This window comes from Anolis sagrei, chromosome 2 (assembly GCF_037176765.1).
Source record: "Anolis sagrei isolate rAnoSag1 chromosome 2, rAnoSag1.mat, whole genome shotgun sequence".
Lineage (NCBI taxonomy): Eukaryota > Metazoa > Chordata > Lepidosauria > Squamata > Dactyloidae > Anolis > Anolis sagrei.
Genome location: NC_090022.1, coordinates 190,593,953 through 190,612,872, shown reverse-complemented (window position 1 = coordinate 190,612,872; position 18,920 = coordinate 190,593,953). Strand labels below are relative to the sequence as shown.

Genomic DNA, 18,920 nt, shown 5'->3' with positions numbered 1-18,920 from the left:
GAATTTCCCATCCCAATGATGCATTGATGATGGAGATAAACCAGTCCAACAACCCACCCTTTGCCAATTTAACTAGCCAGGAAGGGCAAGGGTCCAGAGCACAAGTGGTTGCCCTCACAGCCCCCAGGATCCCGTCAATGTCATCAGGCAAAATAAGACAAAAAGAATCCCATAAGATCGGACAGACGGGAGCCTCGGTTACCTCATTTGGCATTGCATTTAAATTGGAGTCCAGCTCGAGACGTATCCGAGCGACTTTGCCTGCAAAATAGTGCGTGAAATCGCTGCACCGAGTTGCCGTGTCATCAGGGATGTCCTTCACCTCAGGTGGGTGGAGGGTGTCCCCAACAACCCAGAACAACTCTGATGGCCTATTGGCTGCAGACACTATGTGGGCAGTCGAGAAGGTTTTCTCGGCTGCCCGCCGAGCCGTGGAGTAAGCCCTAATAGTGTCTTTAGCCTGTGCTCGGTCAGAGATGTCATCCATTCTTTTTTATCACTATCCTGCTATATCATGTTGAACCCACACAATTTGTCAGATTTAAGCAGGACTGATTTCAGATAAATGGTTCTGCATTTCTTCCAAAACATTGTTGGTTTTTGAAGTCAACCTTGTAGAACAGGCATGCAGTCGTTCAACTTCTTTTAATTCTTGGTGGCACTCCTATTTCTCTCTCTCTCCCTCTGGTTTCGCTTGTTCCAATGCAAACTCTGCTAGTGTACTAAATAAATACCGTGTCCCTTTGTTCATCAGCTCCGCCTTTTGATATGGACTTTGTTTTCATAATAAGCCAGTCAGCCTGTTCAGGAGAAACGACACACCTGCTGCAAATCCCTACTTCAACACACAATAATATTGGGTTGCTGTAGGTTTTTTCGGGCTATATGGCCATGTTCTAGAGGCATTCTCTCCTGACATTTCGCCTGCATCTATGGCAAGCATCCTCTGAGGATGCTTGCCATAGATGCAGGCAAAACGTCAGGAGAGAATACCTCTAGAACATGGCCATATAGCCCGAAAAAACCTACAACAACCCAGTGAGTCCAGCCATGAAAGCCTTCGACAATACACAACAGTATTGCTTTATTTCTCTATTAATGCAGTTCCAAACCGATATTGAAGAAAGTGGTTTGGTTGTGTAGATGATTACATATAAAGTCCTAGAATGGGTTTGTAGCCCAGATGGTGATTATATAACAGACCAGTGATGCTCATGAAAGAATTTCTTTCAAGTCCTTTTGTGGAGTTTATTGCCTGATTGCTGCAGTTTGAAGCTAGCTTTTAAAAAGGTAAAAGTTTCCCCTGACATTAAGTCTAGTTGTATCCGACTCTAGCGGGTGATGCTCATCTCCATTTCTGGACCAAAGAGCCAGCGTTGTCCATAGACACCTCCAAGGTCATGTGGCCAGCATGGATACATGGAGCACTGTTACCTTTCCACAGAAGAAGTACCTATTGAGCTACTCACATTTACATGTTTTTGAACTGCTACATGGAGTGCTGTTACCTTTCTGCAGAAGCAGTACCTATTAAGCTACTCACATTTGCATGTTTTTGAACTGCTAGGTTGGCAGAAGCTGGGGCTAACAGCGGGAGCTCACTAAATGGCCTTAAATGGCCCTGCTTTCCAAAAGTGTAGTTCTGAAGCTTGAGAAACATCTACAAAACCCAACCACCCATAAAAGTTTAGGGGTGCATCTACATCGTGGAATTAACACAACTTGATACCAACTTAACTTCCATAGCTCAATGCTATGGAGTCCTGGGTGTTGTAGTTTGAGGAGGCCCCAAAACTTTTGATCAGAGAAGGCTAAAACCCTGTAAAACTATAAATCCCATAGCATTGAACCATGGCAATTTAATTTTTGCAGTGTTGATACAGCTTAACTTCTGTCTTAACCAAAGTCTCAGTCTGTATTTATCAACACAAAATCTATGACGTCTCCTTTACACACACCCCATTTCTCAGCTCTTTGAAGCATAACTGTTGATGGACATCTTCCTTAGCCTATAGGAAGAGGGCGTTGAGAGCCGCAAGCCAATGGGAATGAAAGAGGTGGAGATAGAATCAGGTTCCAGGAAGTGGAGGCTTCAGAGTTGCAGAGAGTGAAGAAGCAGGAACAGAAAGGGCTGAAGGGAGGCAGGTGGGTGCTCTTGTGATCAGGTGTAATTGTATGTATTACAGTATACACTTTTAATCAGACGTATATAAACTCTGGCTTTTGTATTGTTTTTCATTTGTATAGTTGAAAACATGTTGTTAGCCTCCTTGAGCCCTCCTGTATGGAGAAAGGAGGGAATATCAATGAGTATCATAATCATCACCATCAAATATCCTGTTTCTGTGTTGAAGACGCAGTGTCTCCCTGCACTGCCTGGCTTGTAACACGATTTTTGTCTCTGGGTTATAAATGTCATTTCCTAATTGACTCTATCATAAAAACATGAGGAAAGTTTATTTAAATGCAAAAACTTTGTTTATGGTGGACATCCTGCCGCACATTTTTGCTATAGCTTTTCAATGACTATTTCATCGAGTCCTAACCAATTGAACATAGTTTGTGGCAGCCACAAAAACAAAGTTTCTGGAGTATAACAACTACTTTCAAAGTAAGTACCGCACAATTAAACAGGAATTAATATTTGGTGTGGTGGAGGCTCCTTCTTTGGAGGCTTTTAAACAGTAGCTGGATGGCCATCTGTTGGGGATGCTTTGAATGTGATTTTCCTGCTTCTCGGCAGGGGGTTGGACTGGATAGCCCATGAGGTCTCTTCCAATTCTATGATTCTATGAAATCAGGAACAGGGGTAAAAATCAAATGTTGTTACATAGTGTTATTAAAGTGTGGCCCTTTTTGTTGTCGATTGCTTTTAAGTAAACTTTGGCTTATAGTGAACCTATGGGTGAGAGTCTTCCAGTAGCACTGAACAGTCGCTCTCACTGACTCAAGGCTTTGGCTTCCATAAGTGAACCTATCCATCTGTAGTGTGATCTTATTTTCCATCTGACTTCTAACTTACCAGTCAGTATTGTCTTATTTTCTGGTGAGCCATGTCCCCCCCCCCTTTTTTTTGGTCGTGTCAGGAGCTACTTGAGAAACTGCAAGTCGCTTCTGGTGTGAGAGAATTGGCCGTCTGCAAGGACGTTGCCCAGGGGACACCCTGATGTTTTGATGTTTTATCATTCTTGTGGGAGGCTTCTCTTGTGTCCCCGCAAGAGGAGCTGGAGCTGATAGAGGGAGCTCATATGCTCTCTCCCCAGATTCGGACCTGCGACCTGTTGGTCTTCAATCCTACCAGCACAGGGGTTGAACCCTCTGTGCCATTGGGGGCTCCATGTCATGACAGGGCTAAAATATGACAGCTTCAGTTTAGTTGTCTTGGGGCTCTTCCACACAGCCATATAACCCAGAATATCAAGGTAGACAATCCCATAATATCTGCTTTGAACTGGAATATATGGCACTGTGGACTCAGGGCCCTTTCATACAGCCGTATAACTCAGAATATCAAAGTAGACAATCCCCAATATCTGTTTTGAACTGGATTCTCTGAGTCCACCCTTCCATGTATCCCAGTCCAAAGCAGAAAATGTGGGATTTTATTCAGCGGTGTGGAAGGGGCCTTAGTTTCTAGGGAGCATTCAGTATTGAACTCTTCTGGGGAGGCCCTGCTCTCAATCCTGCCTCCTTTGCAGGTGCGACTGGTGGGGACAGGGCCTTCTCCGTGGTGGCTCCTTGGCTGTGGAACTCCCCAGCAACATTAGATCAGCCCCCTCCCTCCTGGCCTTCAGAAGGAAAGTGAAAATGTGGCTTTGAGATCAAGCCTTCGGAGAATAATTGTAATGTAATAATAGATACAGATTATGTGCAATGACTACTGGAATGGCCCCAGATTAATGATTGTCGATGGTATGGTTTTCAACAGTGAATAAAATGTTTTCTAAATGTTTTGATGTGCATTAGTTTATATTCATAATTTAAATGTTTATATTATTTGTATGTTTTAAAGCATTGAATAGTTGCCTATATGTAAAGCCGCCTTGAGTTCTCTTCGAGGTTGAGATATGCTCTTGGGCACCCATTTATGGTGCCCAAGAGCATATCTCAACCTCGAAGAGATTGAGATATGGGCACCCATTGATATGCTCTTGGGCACCCATTTATGGGACTTCTTAGCAGTCCACCATATCTGCAGAACTCTTCTCCAGCCCCACATTCAAATGGGTTTAATTTGCTGCTGTTACTTTTCTTCAATGTCCAGACTTTTCTCAGAGTGTTTGAATATGTTAGATAAGCAGATAAACTAAGAGAGACTGAGAGTACAGGTGCTGGTCAAGTGTTCTATGCTGAAGGATGCGTTTGTCTGGAATAAAGATGGAAAAAGTGAATGTTCCAGCAAGATTTGTTGCTTAATTCCACACATTTTGGGAGATCGGAGGGCCAATCTTAATTGTTCCTATTGTACAGATGGGAAAATTGAACTCTGAATATAAAAGGCATTTTCTGACAGCTCAGTTATGGATCTAGGATTTGAATCCAGCTTGTTGTCTTATATATTGGATGGTTGGATTATAGCTTGATTGCTATTTGCACTACAGTAGTATTACTGTACTACTAGTGCTATTTGCACTACAGTAGTATTACTACAGTAGTATTACAGTAGTATTACTGCTGCCGTTCATTTTCCGATCCCAATTCAAGGTGCAGGTGCTCACTTACAAAGCCCTAAACGGTTTGGGACCTGCCTACCTGCATGACCGCATCTCCGTTTACGAACCCGCACGTTCCCTTCAATCATCTGGAGAGGCTCTGCTCTCGATCCCACCTGCGTCGCAGGCGCGTTTGGTGGGAATGAGGGACAGGGCCTTCTCTGTGGTAGCCCCCCGACTCGGGAACTCTCTCCCCAAAGACATCAGACAAGCCCCAACGTTGGCTGTCTTTAGGAAGAGCCTGAAGACCTGGCTGTTTCAGTGTGCCTTTCCAGAATAGGAAACTCCTGGTTTCAAGTCCCAATTGCACTTTGCTAGAGACTCAGGATTATCTGCACATTGCACCTACCTCCATATACCTCTACATATTACCTGTCAAGTTCAGCCTTTTAATTTTTGTCCATTACATTTGGCCCGGCCTTTGGTTTTAATTGTGTCACGGTGTCATCGTTTTACTGTTTTATTGTTTTGCTTGATGTTTATTATTTGCTTTTGAGTTTATTGTGTATTGTATGTTGTTGATTGTTGACGGCCTCGGCCTTTGTAAGCCGCATTGAGTCCTACGGGAGATTCTGCGGGGGTATAAATAAAGTTAATAAAGTTAATAATTAGGTCATGTTGTTATGTAGTTACTTTTGAGATTCTGATGCATCACTCCATCTTCTTGAAATTAATTCAGATGGCCTGGCCTGTACCTTAAGGTTGCTGTTGGTAAAACAATGATTCATTAATTTCTTACTCTCAACTATTAATGGTTTCATTTTAACAAGCAGGCAACTAGGTTTGACATAGCGTCTTGCTTAATGACTCTATACATTAGTGATGGGCAAAGTGCAGCCTTCCAGATGTGCTCCTAATTTAGATGGCCATGGCTGATGGTCTCTCAGACTTGGGTCCTTGCTCCTAAAACTGGAACATAAACTATTTACCAGAGTGCAGCAGAAACAGAACTGAGGGCCACTCATGCGAACAAGTGTTTATTATTATGCAGTATCTGAAATAACCACAGTGCCATGGGAGTTATCTGCTATTAAGGTATCTTATCAGTTACCAAGTTGCTTTTCTTCCTCTCTGGCGCTATTTGGTTGATATCTCTGATTGCTCAATTTCCCTACTTCTCCTTTATTTTAAACTAGCCATCCCCTACCACGCATTGCTGTGGCCCAATCTGTGTATATGTGTTTTGTGTGTGTATATGTGTGTGTATATATTTATGTATATGTGTGTTTGCATATATGTGTGGTTTTGCGCATACGTTGTAATGTATTTTTTATTTTTTGACTTTTTAAGTCCCTTCCGCTGTGTTTTTAAGAGTGATGGTCACTCATTGGCCAGATAGGTGTATTTTGTCCAAATTTGGTCTCAGTTCGTCCAGTGGTTTTTGAGTTATGTTAATGCCACAAACAAACATTACATTTTTATTTATATAGATGTGGCTCTGCAGATATTTTCAGCTGCTAGCCAGTAACATCTGGAGGGCAATACTTTGCCTACTCCTGATTTTAATCAAAGGTGAGCAATTTGAAACTTTCCAGATTGTAGACTACTCAAGATGGGATGTTCCCCTGAGTCCTAGCCAGTTTTGCCAACAGTCTGAAGGACCGCAAGTATCTAATGCTGATTTTTTTTTTTTTGCTAAAGAGCTGCAGTGGGTTAAACCTTTGTGCCGGATGAACTGTTGACTTGAAAGTCGGTGGTTCGATTCCACAAGACGGGGTGAGCTCCTGTCTGTCATCCCCAGCTTCCCCTGTGGAGACATGAGAGAAGCCTCCCATAGGATGGTAACACATCCGGGCATCCCCTGGGCAATGTCCTTGCAGACGGCTAATTCTCGCACACCAGAAGCGACTTGAAGTTTATTCTCAATTCGCTTCTGACATGATTTTTAAAAGTTTTTTTGCTGTTGGGTAGGACTGAAATACCCTCCTGTACTTCTAAAGTGAAACGCGGAGCTGGAATGAGCCCTGAAACTGAGCAGAAAAGCAAACGGACAACAAATAATAACTTTGGCTAAAGGGACTACCAATCGCCAGCATTAATTTCAGTCCAGCCTACTCATATCACTGATTGACACAAAGTTTATTCTAAATGTCAGTGTTTTCTAACACTTCAGGGTTAAGCAGACAAAAACACAGTCCTCATGAGCACTATCTAATGCATGTATGGTAATCCTTATCTGATGACTGTGTGAGCAGTGCACAATGTAGCCAGAGATTGTTTGCTCTTTGTTAGGAAGTTCTCAGGGCCTGGGACTTGTATGTAGCCATAACATCTGGTTGTTTGCCCTGGGCACATAATGTTGTTCTTATGCCATTTCTAGCATAACACAATTGACAGGGGAAACAATAATCAAATAATTCAGACCAAGTCAGCTGTTGGCAAAATGGAGCAGATCAGGATCACTCCAACAGATCAGCCTGCAATTGGATCTTTAATTCTTATTTTACACCAATACTTCAATAAAATAAATGGGTTGGAGTATATAAAATCTTATATTAAATTACATTGTAGCAGTTTGTCATAAAAGTGTCACCAGACTATTTTGCATCAGACTAACACAGCTGCACCCCAAGGAAAGGGTTCATAGGATTGCAAATTAATGCAAATAATTTGGTTTGTTCCATCATTTGAGATGGTGGTGACTAGGAGCCCTCTAACAATTCCCAAGCTGAATCTTCAAGTTCCTCTATCCTGCAAGTCCTGTCCAATTTCTCTTGCTACCTGATGGTTTGTGTTTTTTTCAGGGTTTTTCTTTCATACTCAGTCCTTTTCTCTTTCATTGTTGGTTCCTCTTCTCTTTGCTTAAGTGTACTTATTGCAGTATTTAATTCAAACCATTTATGTTGGCTGGGCAGACCTTCCTTAGTTCTTGTAGACCTAAATAAGCATGTCTTCCCCTTCTTGTCGTAAAACTGTTCTGGTTGTACCTTATGTAAGTGTCAGACTGAGATATCATACTGTAAGAGAAGCCATGCTTTTAGCTGCAGCAGCAGAACAACTGCTTTTGACTTGGAACAAGGAAAGATATCATAGTGACACAAGGAAGTGCTCACCACAAAATCTTAGTAAAACTAGTTTGGTTGGATGGGATGCCATTGGATATTAGATGTCCTGTCTATAATATGGGGAGGAGAGACGTCTAAGTACAATAGTTATGTTTCAAAACACATGAGTTTTATTATTAACAACTAGCTGTGCCCGCCACACGTTGCTGTGGCCAAACTTCCTCTTTCTCTCCTTTCTTTCTTTCTTTCTTTCTTTCTTTCTTTCTTTCTTTCTCTCTCTCTCTCCTTCCTTCCCTCTCTCTTTCCTTCCTTCCCTTTTTTCTTTCCTTCTCTCCTTCTCTTTCTTTTCCTTTCCTTCCCCCCTTTTCTTTCCCTTCACTTTTCTCCCTTTTCTTCCTTCTCTACCTATTCTTGCACTGCAATTCCTAGCAGTCTACCTGATCAATTGATCTACCTACCTATCTATCTCCATCTAATCTATCTATCTGGAGGATTGCTGGGAGTTGCAGTCCAGGAATAGGAAATTGGAAATATGCAGGAATTGGGATGCTCTCAAAGAAATCCAAGTAGAAGAAAGCTTGCAGTTTGGAAGCAGTACATTTGGGTCATCCTTCTCTCCTAAAGGGCCTGGCCTAGGTGATGCTGGGAGCTGTAGTCTGGAAGCAAGTGTGGATATGCTATTGTGTGTTTTGTTTGCCAGGGAAAGTTGTTTTTGCTCATGCGCTGTAGCATCTTTTTGCTTTTTTTGGGCTTTTAAGTCAGAATATGAGAAACTGTGTTTTTATGAGTGATGGTCACTCATTGGTCACACTACTGATACATGTATTGTGTCCAAATTTGGTGTCAGTTTTGGACTTCAGTTCCCACAATTCCTAACATCTAGTAAGATGGCTGGGATTTTTGGGATTTGAACTCCGAAACACCTGGAGGACCAAAGATTGAGAACCACTGACTTACACCAATAGTGCGTAATCCATGCATCCTTCCTAGTAATATCAAAACCCTCTGCTTCATGGTCATTCTATCATGTTTACAAAAAGGATTTGTTTGGCTTATCTGCTTCTACCTGACAGGTCTTGTGGATTCCTGCTGGTCCTAACACTGGCTGATACTGATTTCAGATCTTATCCTCTGCCTCAAGTTCTGCTTTCAGTGCTTTAATATGGTTTAAAGTGTTTGAAAAGCCTATACTGTGGAATGTTACTTTGGATTTTTTTCAGTTGAATGCATTATTTTATAGCAAAATCATTTGTTAGACACTGTGGCCAACCACATGGAAAATAGGCTTATTTATTTCTTTTATATCTTGGTGTTCTTTCCCCCACAAGGGACCAAAACCAACCCACATTCTACATTAAAACAATAGAGCTAAAAACATTCTGAAATACAAAAAGGCAGCCCAAAACATTAAATACAAGCCATTCTAACATATTACTTTAAAACAATTTCAAATGTAAACATTCTATACATTAAATGATATAAATCATCTAAAGGCTCACTCTAATATTGGAATATTTTAACACAATAATGACAGTGTTGACTATAAAATAAAGTTTTTGAAAAATATAAAAAGATAAATGGATAGCGAGAAGATCCAACCAGTCCATACTTCAAGAAATAAAGCCTGACTGCTCATTGGAGGGAAGGATAGTAGAGGCAAAGATGAAGTACTTTGGCCACATCATGAGAAGAAAGGAAAGCTTAGAGAAGACAATTATGCTGGGGAAAATGGAAGGAAAAAGGAAGAGGGGCCGATCAAGGGCAAGATGGATGGATGGGATCCTTGAAGTGACTGGCTTGACCTTGAAGGAACTGGGGGTGGTGACGACCGACAGGGAGCTCTGGCGTGGACTGGTCCATGAGGTCACGAAGAGTCGGAAATGACTGAACGAATGAACAACAACAAGTCATCTTATCTTTATTTGCAGTATTGGAAACAGCAATAGTGTTGAGGCTCAGTTTCCAAATATCTAGTCTCTTATTCCCAATCAGACACTAGAAATGAGGAGATTAAAATGCAATAGTTTACTCTGCAGAAAATAAACACTATCAGGTGGGCCACACCAGACAATCTGCATCATGGGTTTTATAGCGCATCAGAGTCAGATTAAAGTAAACACACACTCAAACTTCCCCCGCTTTCCTGTCTGCACTTTTCTCCTCCCAGCTCTGACCTTCAATATGGCGTCTTTCTGTTCCCCTTGTTCCAAAACTATTCCATGAAAGAACGTAGCATTTTAAAAATCATATTTGGCCTGTCTTGTGCAATTTGACCTAATGGTGTTGATTCTGATCTGAATAGAAAACTTGATTCCATCTGTATTGAGTTATGCCGTATTGGTGGCCCTCTACTATTACTCTGCTGATCTAACAGAACCTTTTCCCCAGCAGGTGACAGAGACTTCTCTTCTGTAGGACCATGTGGGATCCCAATGCAGGTAAAAGGGGACAACGGGTCTTGTGGGATTTCTCTATTCTTGGTCAGCTTAATCTTGGAGCTTCAACACTCAGAATTTCTGACAAGGATTTTGGAAGATGACATCTAAAACATCAGGACCAAACCTTAGGGGACATCGCTTTAGGCTACTTCATCATAGGGAATGTGTGGCCTATGCCCTTCCATCCTGATAGGTAACAACATCATGGTTGTTACTTCTGGCTCCTTCTCCATACCATTTATGAAACAGCATAAAGGTTACTCAGGGTTATGTCAGCTATCTTTGAGCCCCAGGCATAATTGAGATATTAACTGGAAGCAAAAGCAAAAAAAGGGTGCATGTGCTTTTTATATAATAATAATAAAATAATAAAACTTTATTTATACCCCGCTCCATCTCCCCCAAAGGGACTCGGTGCGGCTTACATGAAGGCTACACCCATCAGTACAATACACAACAATATAACACAAAACATAATAAACCAAAAAATAAAATGTATGAAATACAAAACAATATAATAAGCAACACAACAATATAAAATGGGACATTAAAACAAAAAAATGTTTTGCAGGGCAGGACCAAATTCGGGATAAAATTTTAAAACACTGGGAGATAGGACAATGTCAAACATCAGGCGGAGGATCCAGGATGAGGAGGGATTTAATTGCACGAACCATAAAATAAAGTGCTATTGAGGTCATTTTGTAAAAAAAAATAAAAAATGGTCAGGGAGTATCTTACATTCAATCACTAAAGGCACATTGGAATAGCCAGGTTTTCAGATTCCTCCTGAAGATTGCCAGTGTAGCGGCTTGCCTAATATCTCTGGGGAGTGAGTTCCAGAGCCGAGGGGCCACCACAGAGAAGGCCCTCTCTCTTGTCTCCGCAAGTTGCACTTGTGATACGGGCGGGAACGAGAGAAGAGCCTCTCTGGAAAATCGAAGAGATCGTGTGGGTTCGTAAATTTTTAGAAAGAGACAAGATAATCACCAATATATATTTGATGCCAATACATCTTACTAGCATTAAAATTTATCCGGATGACAATAGCAAGTGTTTTGCGACAGTAATCCTATACAGAGGCAACCACAGACAGTTGGTATAGACCTTGAAAGAATTGTGGAATGTAACTTCCAGAATTCCTTACAGTCTTAAAAATAATATTTCCAAACAGTGGATTGATTACAGTGAGCTTGGTTATATTGCTTTCTGGGAAGGAACTGGCTTGCCTCAGGTTGTTTTGGAAGAACTGCCCACGTGCGTGGTTTTCGCTGCATGCAAGATGCTTTCCTCAGTGACTCAGCAGAGTGCATTGACTGCACCGATGCATCACAGGTGGCTCATTCTGAGCTTGCTACTAGAGATGTGCATACACACACACACAAAACCTTCTGTCTGCCTTCTCTTTTTTGATGCCATTCAGGCCCGTAGCCAGGATTTCGTTTCGGGGTGGGGGGGGGGCTGAATTTTTTTTCAGGGGCGGCTTCAGGGGGGGCTGAGTTTCGGGGGGGGGCTGAGTCTGAGTGAAAGAGGGTCTACCCTAGCAAACCTTTTGTATCATTACCCTAATACCCCCATGCATATGGGATATATTGAGTATGGTGATCAGATCATGATATGAATAAACATAACAGTTTAAATAATGCACCAATAAGGCCTTTTCGTGAACCACCATGAAAATTTCGGGGGGGGGGGGCTGAAGCCCCCCGAGGCCCCCCCCCCCCCCCCGGCTACATGCCTGATGCCATTCAAATCGCCACCTTAAGAGATATTAAAGAAATTGAACCTCTTGTCTTTGGGACACAGAAATCATGGTGGTAATTCAGACAGGAGCTCTTTTTTGCCCAAAGAATAATCGCTTTAGCAAGTGTCTCTTGGCTGGCAACCAAATCACTTCAGGCAACCTAGTTCCAGGTGAAGGTGTCCAATGGACTGTATGGTGGCTACTCTGGGCCATGCACATTCTTCAGTCATGACGGAGAAGGGGGAGATATTTCCTGCAGCTTTCAAACTTGATAAGAAGATATCCCTAAATTGTAATAACAAAATGTACGAAGACCCAACATATCCCATGAACACATTTCATATGTATGCATGCACACACACACACACACAGGATTTATTTATTTATTTACAGCATTTTTATCCCTCCTTTCTCAGCCCGAAGGCGACTCAAAGTGGCGTACAGATTGACAATGATTTTATGCCACAACATACATATATAAATATCAATTTAAAATGTTTAATATAACATAATAAAAATCCATATAAAACCATTAAAACAATAATGGTTTTATAGTTTATTCCTTATTTATTCCTTATTTCACACAGACTCAGATGTTTCTCATTACATTTGTGTGACACAACCGACACACTAACCTGCCATGACACATAGTTTGGAAAGGTCTGGGCTAGATACTGCCATTATTGGCCTGAAAGATTAGTACTTGGGAGGCCTGGGATTTAGCCCAAGGAGTAAAACAATTTTTTTTTCTCCTGGCTTCAACAATACCAACTCTGGCAAAGTTGCCGGGTACAGCTAGACTGCAACGTCAGTATCTGCCTTAGGAATTCATCACCAAATGATTGGATACCTCTTGCCTTGCAGCTCATCACACTTTCTTTTGTGTTTCTCTCTCTTTTTTTTAATTTCAAGGCCAGCCAGGCATCTACCCTGGAGCAGCCTATCCTCCCAACCCTTCTTACCCATCCGGCTTCAACCCCGCACACCCTCCTCCCGTGAACCCTGCTTTCCCTCCAGGGTCTGTCCCTGCTGGTTCCTACCCTGCTCCTCCCGGAGGCATCCCTGGGCAGCCTGCTTATCCACCAGGGCACCCCGTTCAGCCTCCCTATCCTGGGCACCAACCTGGTTACCCTATCCCACCTGGCGGCCCCTACCCTCCACCTGCCCCTGGCATGCCTGGAGGAATGGGGGTTAACCCTTTGCTGCCTGGGGGCGTTGCCATGGGAGCCCATGTGATGGATAAGAAGGCTGAAAAGAAGATGAGGAAGAAGATGAAGAAGGCCCACAAGAAGATGCACAAGCCACACAAGCTTCACAAGCTTCATGGGAAGGTTAGTAGAAGAGATAGGAAGGGAAGGGATGGATTGGAAGTGGCAGAAGCCTGGATCAGGAGCTCCTCTCAGTTGCTGCTAAGGAGTGCTATACTGACTAAGCAAAGATGGCTTGTTTTGTCAGTGTCAACTTTTGCTTGATGGCCCACAGGGTATCAATGACGGAGGCCTTCCATAGAAGCCAGGCAGAGTTTCAGGGTAGGGAGGGGAAACAAATTGAGACATTCACATTCCCGGAAACTAGTCATAAACAATCAGAGAAGGAAAAACTCAGGGTGAGGTGAGGCTTTATTAGCAAAAGGAGATGTTCCTGTGTGACCTAGGAATGGCTTCCTTGATGATGTTGAATTCGGGCTACCATTGGCTTAAGCTCCATCTACATTACCATATAATCCAATATGTTAGGAAGAACTTACTGACTGTTAAAGGTGTTTAGCAGTGGAACTCTCTGCGTTGGAATGTGGTGGAAGCTTTTAAACAGAGGCTGGATGGCCATCTGTCAGGTGTGCTTTGATTGTGCTTTTCCTACATGGCAGGGGGTTGGGCTAAATGGCCCACGTGGTCTCTTCCAACTCTATTATTCTATGATTCTGTCTGCTTTGAATTGGGTTGTATGGCAGTGTAGAATCATATAATCCAGTTTGGAGCATATAATCTGGAATAGGATACTGGATTATATGGCAGTGTAGATCCAGCCATAGGCAGACCCTATGATAAGGTTGAATAAAAGGAAGTATTAATCTACATTCTCCCACACTTTCTGTAAGGATATGCCTAGGGGGTCTTGCTTCTGTACATATGTGTCGCTAACTCATGGTCCTCAAGGCCCTGTTACATTTATATTTCATCAGCTAATTTCCATTATGTTTACCCCAAGCACATTTCTGCAGTCAGAGGAAGTGCAACATCCCCCTCTTTTAAATAAAAAAACATATTAACAAGCTATTTTGAAAATAAAATAAGCTAATATCATGAAGTCCCCAGGGGTAGATACTAGATTCTGGGCCATCACATTTAGAATACAAACACTGTTTAAAGCATTGTTAAGCTGTGTTATTCTGGTGAGTCTATTAGGGCAAGAACAAGATTTTCAGGATTGTTATGCACTAAAACAACTTCTTTAAAATGCTCCTAGCACATTCAGTGTGAGAAAGCACTCTCACTGCAGCCTATAAAAATAGCCAGCCTTTTAACATACCTTAAGAATGGTTCCTTTTCTTCTATCTAGTTAAGGTTAAACCCTTGTGCTGGTAGGACTGCTGACCGAAAGGTCAGCAGTTCGAATCCAGGGAGCCCAGTGAGCTCCCGTTTGTGAGCTCCAGCATCTCATACGGGGACATGAGCGAAGCCTCCCACAGGATGGTAAAACATCCGGACGTCTCCTGGGGAGTGTCCTTGCAGACGGCCAATTCTCTCACACCATAAGCAACTTGCAGTTTCTCAAGTCGCTCCTGACACGAAAAAAAAATCTAGTTTATGATTTCAGTCATTCTGAGATTTATTTATTTAGTATATGTGTATGTTTCCGCACTTGGATGGACCTGTGTTAAAAGCAGTTACCAGTAAACTTTCTTGCTCCAGCCTCTTACTCTCAAATTGTAAAATGGAATTTATTTTAACCAATTATCTATTATTTTGAATATAATTTCACTTGTATTTATCTACTTCTCTTGTTCCTGTCATTTTCCCTTGCATATTTCTCCTTTTTACTCTCCTTTCCCCAAAAGATGGACATCTTATTATGTCCAAAAAACATAATACGATCAAAATACGATCAAAAAACCACTCATTGCTCTTGTTTTGTATCAGAAGGACAATAACAAGATGAGCTCAGTTACTAACTGGATTATGAAGTTAGGTTATTAGCTCTGCGTGGTTCTATTGGAGCTGAAGGTGACAATAAGGATCCTTGGCAGTGACAGTATTGGCAGAAGAGGTACAAAAGGGGGAAAACAGAAAAACAGCAGTAGAAAGAGAGAAGGAGAGAAGAGAAATAAGTACAATTCAGAAAATGTTAAGTGTATTTTAATAAAGTCTGAAATCAGCAGAAGGCATCTGCTTGGTTTACAATTCATTTGCAATATTTTACTGTGTCAAATTGTATTTTAGTTTCTAAATTCTCTAAGCCAGATATGGAAGTTTATACAAATATAGTTCGGAGCACAGTGATAAGCTCCTCTGCATTCATTGGTTTTGTTCGCAATTATGTACATATGTAAAATACTACACTTTAAAGCACTGCTTCTTAAACTGTGGGTCCCAAGTCCAAATGGGGTCCCTTTAGCTCAATGTTGGCGTCATGAAAAATTTGGCAGTAGTCAAAGGTTTCTGAACATCATCCATTTGCATAAATCTTTTAGCAACAACAATGCAGTGTTTACAGTGGATTCTGCAGTAAATTTTCAGCTGTATTCCACAAAAGGTAAATCAGTCTGTTTCGCCTTGCTGATTTATTATCAGTGAATGTTTGATTTGATTTGTATACCTATTTTATATACTTATACATCTGGGATCAGAGCCCCTGGTGGCGTAGTGGGTTAAACTGCTGAGCTGCTAAACTTGTTGACCGAAATGTCAGCAGTTCAAATCCAGGGAGCGGGGTGAGCTTTCGCTGTTAGCCCCAGCTTCTGCCAACTGAGCAGTCTGAAAACATGCAAATATGAGTAGATCAATAGGTACCATTTCTATGGGAAGGGAACGGCGCTCCATGCAGTCATGCTGGCCACATGACCTTGGAGGTGTCAATGGACAATGCCAACTCTTCAGCTTAAAAATGGAGATGAGCACCAACCCCCAGAGTCGACTAGACTTAATGTCAATGGGAAACCTTTACTTTTATACCTAGGGTCATATAAATGTTTCTTGACAAAAAGGGGGCATGAGTAGAAAAGGTCTGAGATCTTGATATGCTTAAACCTCCTCTCGATTTTGCTCAGTGGGCGTCACAGGAAGAGGATGGTTCAATTGACAATGGTGTCTAGAGCCCAGTAGTAGCAATGTGACCCATCAGCTGTCACTTAGAATATACTACAGTGTTTTTGAGGTGGGCGAGGAGAAGTTGTGTTTTATGACTTTTTGTTAAATTTCTGGAATGCTGAAATATCATGTATATTTTCAGAATCTTGCTTTAAAATAAATAACCAATCTGCAAATATAGGAAATGGGTTTTGATGATTGTATCATGCTAACTTTGTCACCTGATATTTTCTGGAGCTGGGAGAGAAGAGAGCTTGATTAGATTTCAGCAATGAAATATTAACATTGACATCTCATGGAGTTTTCCTATCTCTCTCTCTCTTTCTTTCTCTTGTTTACAGCATTCCTCCTCCTCTTCCAGCAGCAGTGACTCCGACTGAGACCAACACTTATTTCCAAGCTGCATTCTATCCTTGCACCCCCTTTCCTGCCTCCCACTTGAATCTACTGAATTGACATTGGATAAAAACAGCACCTGCTTGCTGCCTTGCAGAGTTGAGCCAAATATCAAGCTTATCTCATTGGCCCATGGACTCTTCTACAAAGCTTGGGGTTGCTGGTTGATCAGGGATGGTGTGAGTGCACTGCTGCATCTTTAAAAAATCTAAGTGGGAGGCCATCCCAGTCACCTTAAAAAGACAGCACATCTGCAAACCTAGTAGCACTCTTTAGCCTCCTGTAATGCAAATCGTAGAGCCATACAGGTTTCCCTCAACACACCTGAGCTTTCCCAAAGGCTGCAAGCTCCTGGGGTCCAGTAGAATGATCCCTTTAAGCTGAGGTTATGATTTCAGGATCCTGAACCTAAGTGCTATTAAAAATTATTTGCACTCCCCCCTCTCCCTATTTAAAGGAGAGAGGATCTCATGTTTGAACTGCATTTGGACAAGGCTTTTTTGCTTATTCAGCATAAACAACAGCAATAGGTTTTGCTAAATGACAAAATATGTTTGATCAGCAATGATCTTTATATACTCCTTGAAGGACACATATATTTAGTGTTTCCATGATGCAATTTAGAGTCTGATTTTTTCTTTCTTTCATGAAATGTCTTGTTTGGGATGCATCTTACGAAAGTTGCTTTGTTTTCTTTGTTTTTCTACTTCAGTGTGAAAAAACCAAATGAGCAAGTCAGTAACTCACTGCCCTACACCCCAGGATCTGATCCTATATTATCTGATGATCCCAGATTATATGACAGAGGAGACTCATATAATCCAGTTCAAAGCAGATAATTTTGGATCAGATCCTGGGATATAGGGCAGTGTAGACCCCCCTCAGTGAGTTTAACTATAGCATTATATTTGTGGGGATGTATTTGATTGGAGCAAAGACTATCTGATCTGAGGTGGTTAAGAGTGTCTAGAATGGGATAGTGTGATAATAAAGGCACTCTTTGCAGATTTTATATATCACATGCTCCAAGCCATTGCATCAGGAAGAAGCCTGTTCTTTCTGTTTACCCCAAGGTGTCTTTCTTATGTGGAAAGGGTTGCTTGGATAATACCCAGATCTACTTATAGACTATCAGGAGCAAGATGGTCAGCCAATTAAAAAGTATATGTACTACTGGAATGGGTACAGTTTTACGCAAGCTGTGTTGGACTACAGCTCCTACAGTGCCTTTGGGGCTGATGGGAGTTGTGGGCTAAAATGATCTGGACAGCCGAATGTTCCTGCTCTCCAGTATGCTTTATCAGAGCTGTATGGACTATAGTGAAGGAAGGCTTCTGAGAAGTAAAATTCTGTGACTTTCCTTTCCTTGGGGAAAAGATATTGAATCAAAATGGGACCATGTCTTGGTATGAATGTGTGTATCCTATGTCATACTCTTCCCTCCACCGTCCAGCACTCTGGCAATGGAAGCAGCATGGCCAGTTCTACCTGCCTTGTACTTTTTGTCTCTCAGTAAAAGATACTGATATTAATACTCAGCTGAAGTTGATGTGTGTTACTTTTTATGTGTTAATCCTTAAGAAAGGAATCAAAGTCAAAACATAAGGGCATTTGTAGGAAGTCATCTTTTGTTCTCAGAGGCAGAACTGTGCGACATAAGGTCCAACAGATCCTCCCCTGCTCTTAGCTCAAGCTGTGATCGCTTCTGCTGTTAGCACAAACTAAGCAAACACATATAAACTGCAAAGAGCGGGTATGAAAATGCCACGACACATGGACCTGTATCAGGTTTAATATGTTTCACCTTGGAATCAACATAAAGGGTCTCAGTGCAAAAAGAAAAAGTGAGGGGAAATGAGGCTTGAATTTTGATTCCTGCATCTATTCATTTAGGCAGAACATACCTTATATACTCAAGTACAAGCTGACCCAAATATAAGCCGAGGCACCTTATTTTACCATAAAAAACTGGGAAAACGTATTGACTCAAGTATAAGCCGGGGATGGGAAATGCAGCAGCTACTGGTAAATTTCAAAATAAAAATAGATACCAATAAAATTACATTAATTGAGGCATCAATAGGTTATCCTCACTACCTCTGAGGATGCTTGCTATATGCAGGCGAAATGTTAGGAGAAAATGCCTCTAGAACATGGCCATATAGCCCGGAAAACCTACAACAACCAAATAGGTTATATGTTTTTGAATATTTACATAAAACTGTAATTTAAGATAAGACTGTCCAATTCTGATTAAATCATTATTCTAACCTTCAATGTAAATGTGCTTATGTATCCATCCAATAATCACCATAGTT

The 18,920-nt window shown here is 41.6% G+C and overlaps 1 protein-coding gene across 2 annotated transcripts; it reads left to right on the top strand.

Moving 5' to 3' along the window:
• The first annotated feature begins 2,062 nt into the window (after nt 1–2,062).
• PRR13 (proline rich 13) lies at nt 2,063–18,140 on the top strand. Of its 2 annotated transcripts, none has more exons than XM_060762851.2 (4): nt 2,063–2,145; nt 10,109–10,155; nt 12,812–13,230; nt 16,548–18,140. In XM_060762851.2, the coding sequence occupies exons 2-4, from the start codon at nt 10,137–10,139 to the stop codon at nt 16,584–16,586; spliced, it is 477 nt and encodes a 158-aa protein (XP_060618834.2). In that variant the 5' UTR covers nt 2,063–2,145; nt 10,109–10,136; the 3' UTR covers nt 16,587–18,140. The 2 variants fall into 2 exon arrangements, with proteins under 2 accessions (XP_060618834.2, XP_067320378.1); XM_067464277.1 differs by having other exon boundaries at nt 2,063–2,173.
• Nucleotides 18,141–18,920: the final 780 nt, after the last annotated feature.

Bases quoted from the DNA above. Each gene is read 5' to 3' on its own strand.
- PRR13 (XM_060762851.2), top strand. The intron at 13,231-16,547 runs GTTAGTAGAAGA...TCTTGTTTACAG, and splicing joins TTCACAAGCTTCATGGGAAG to CATTCCTCCTCCTCTTCCAG.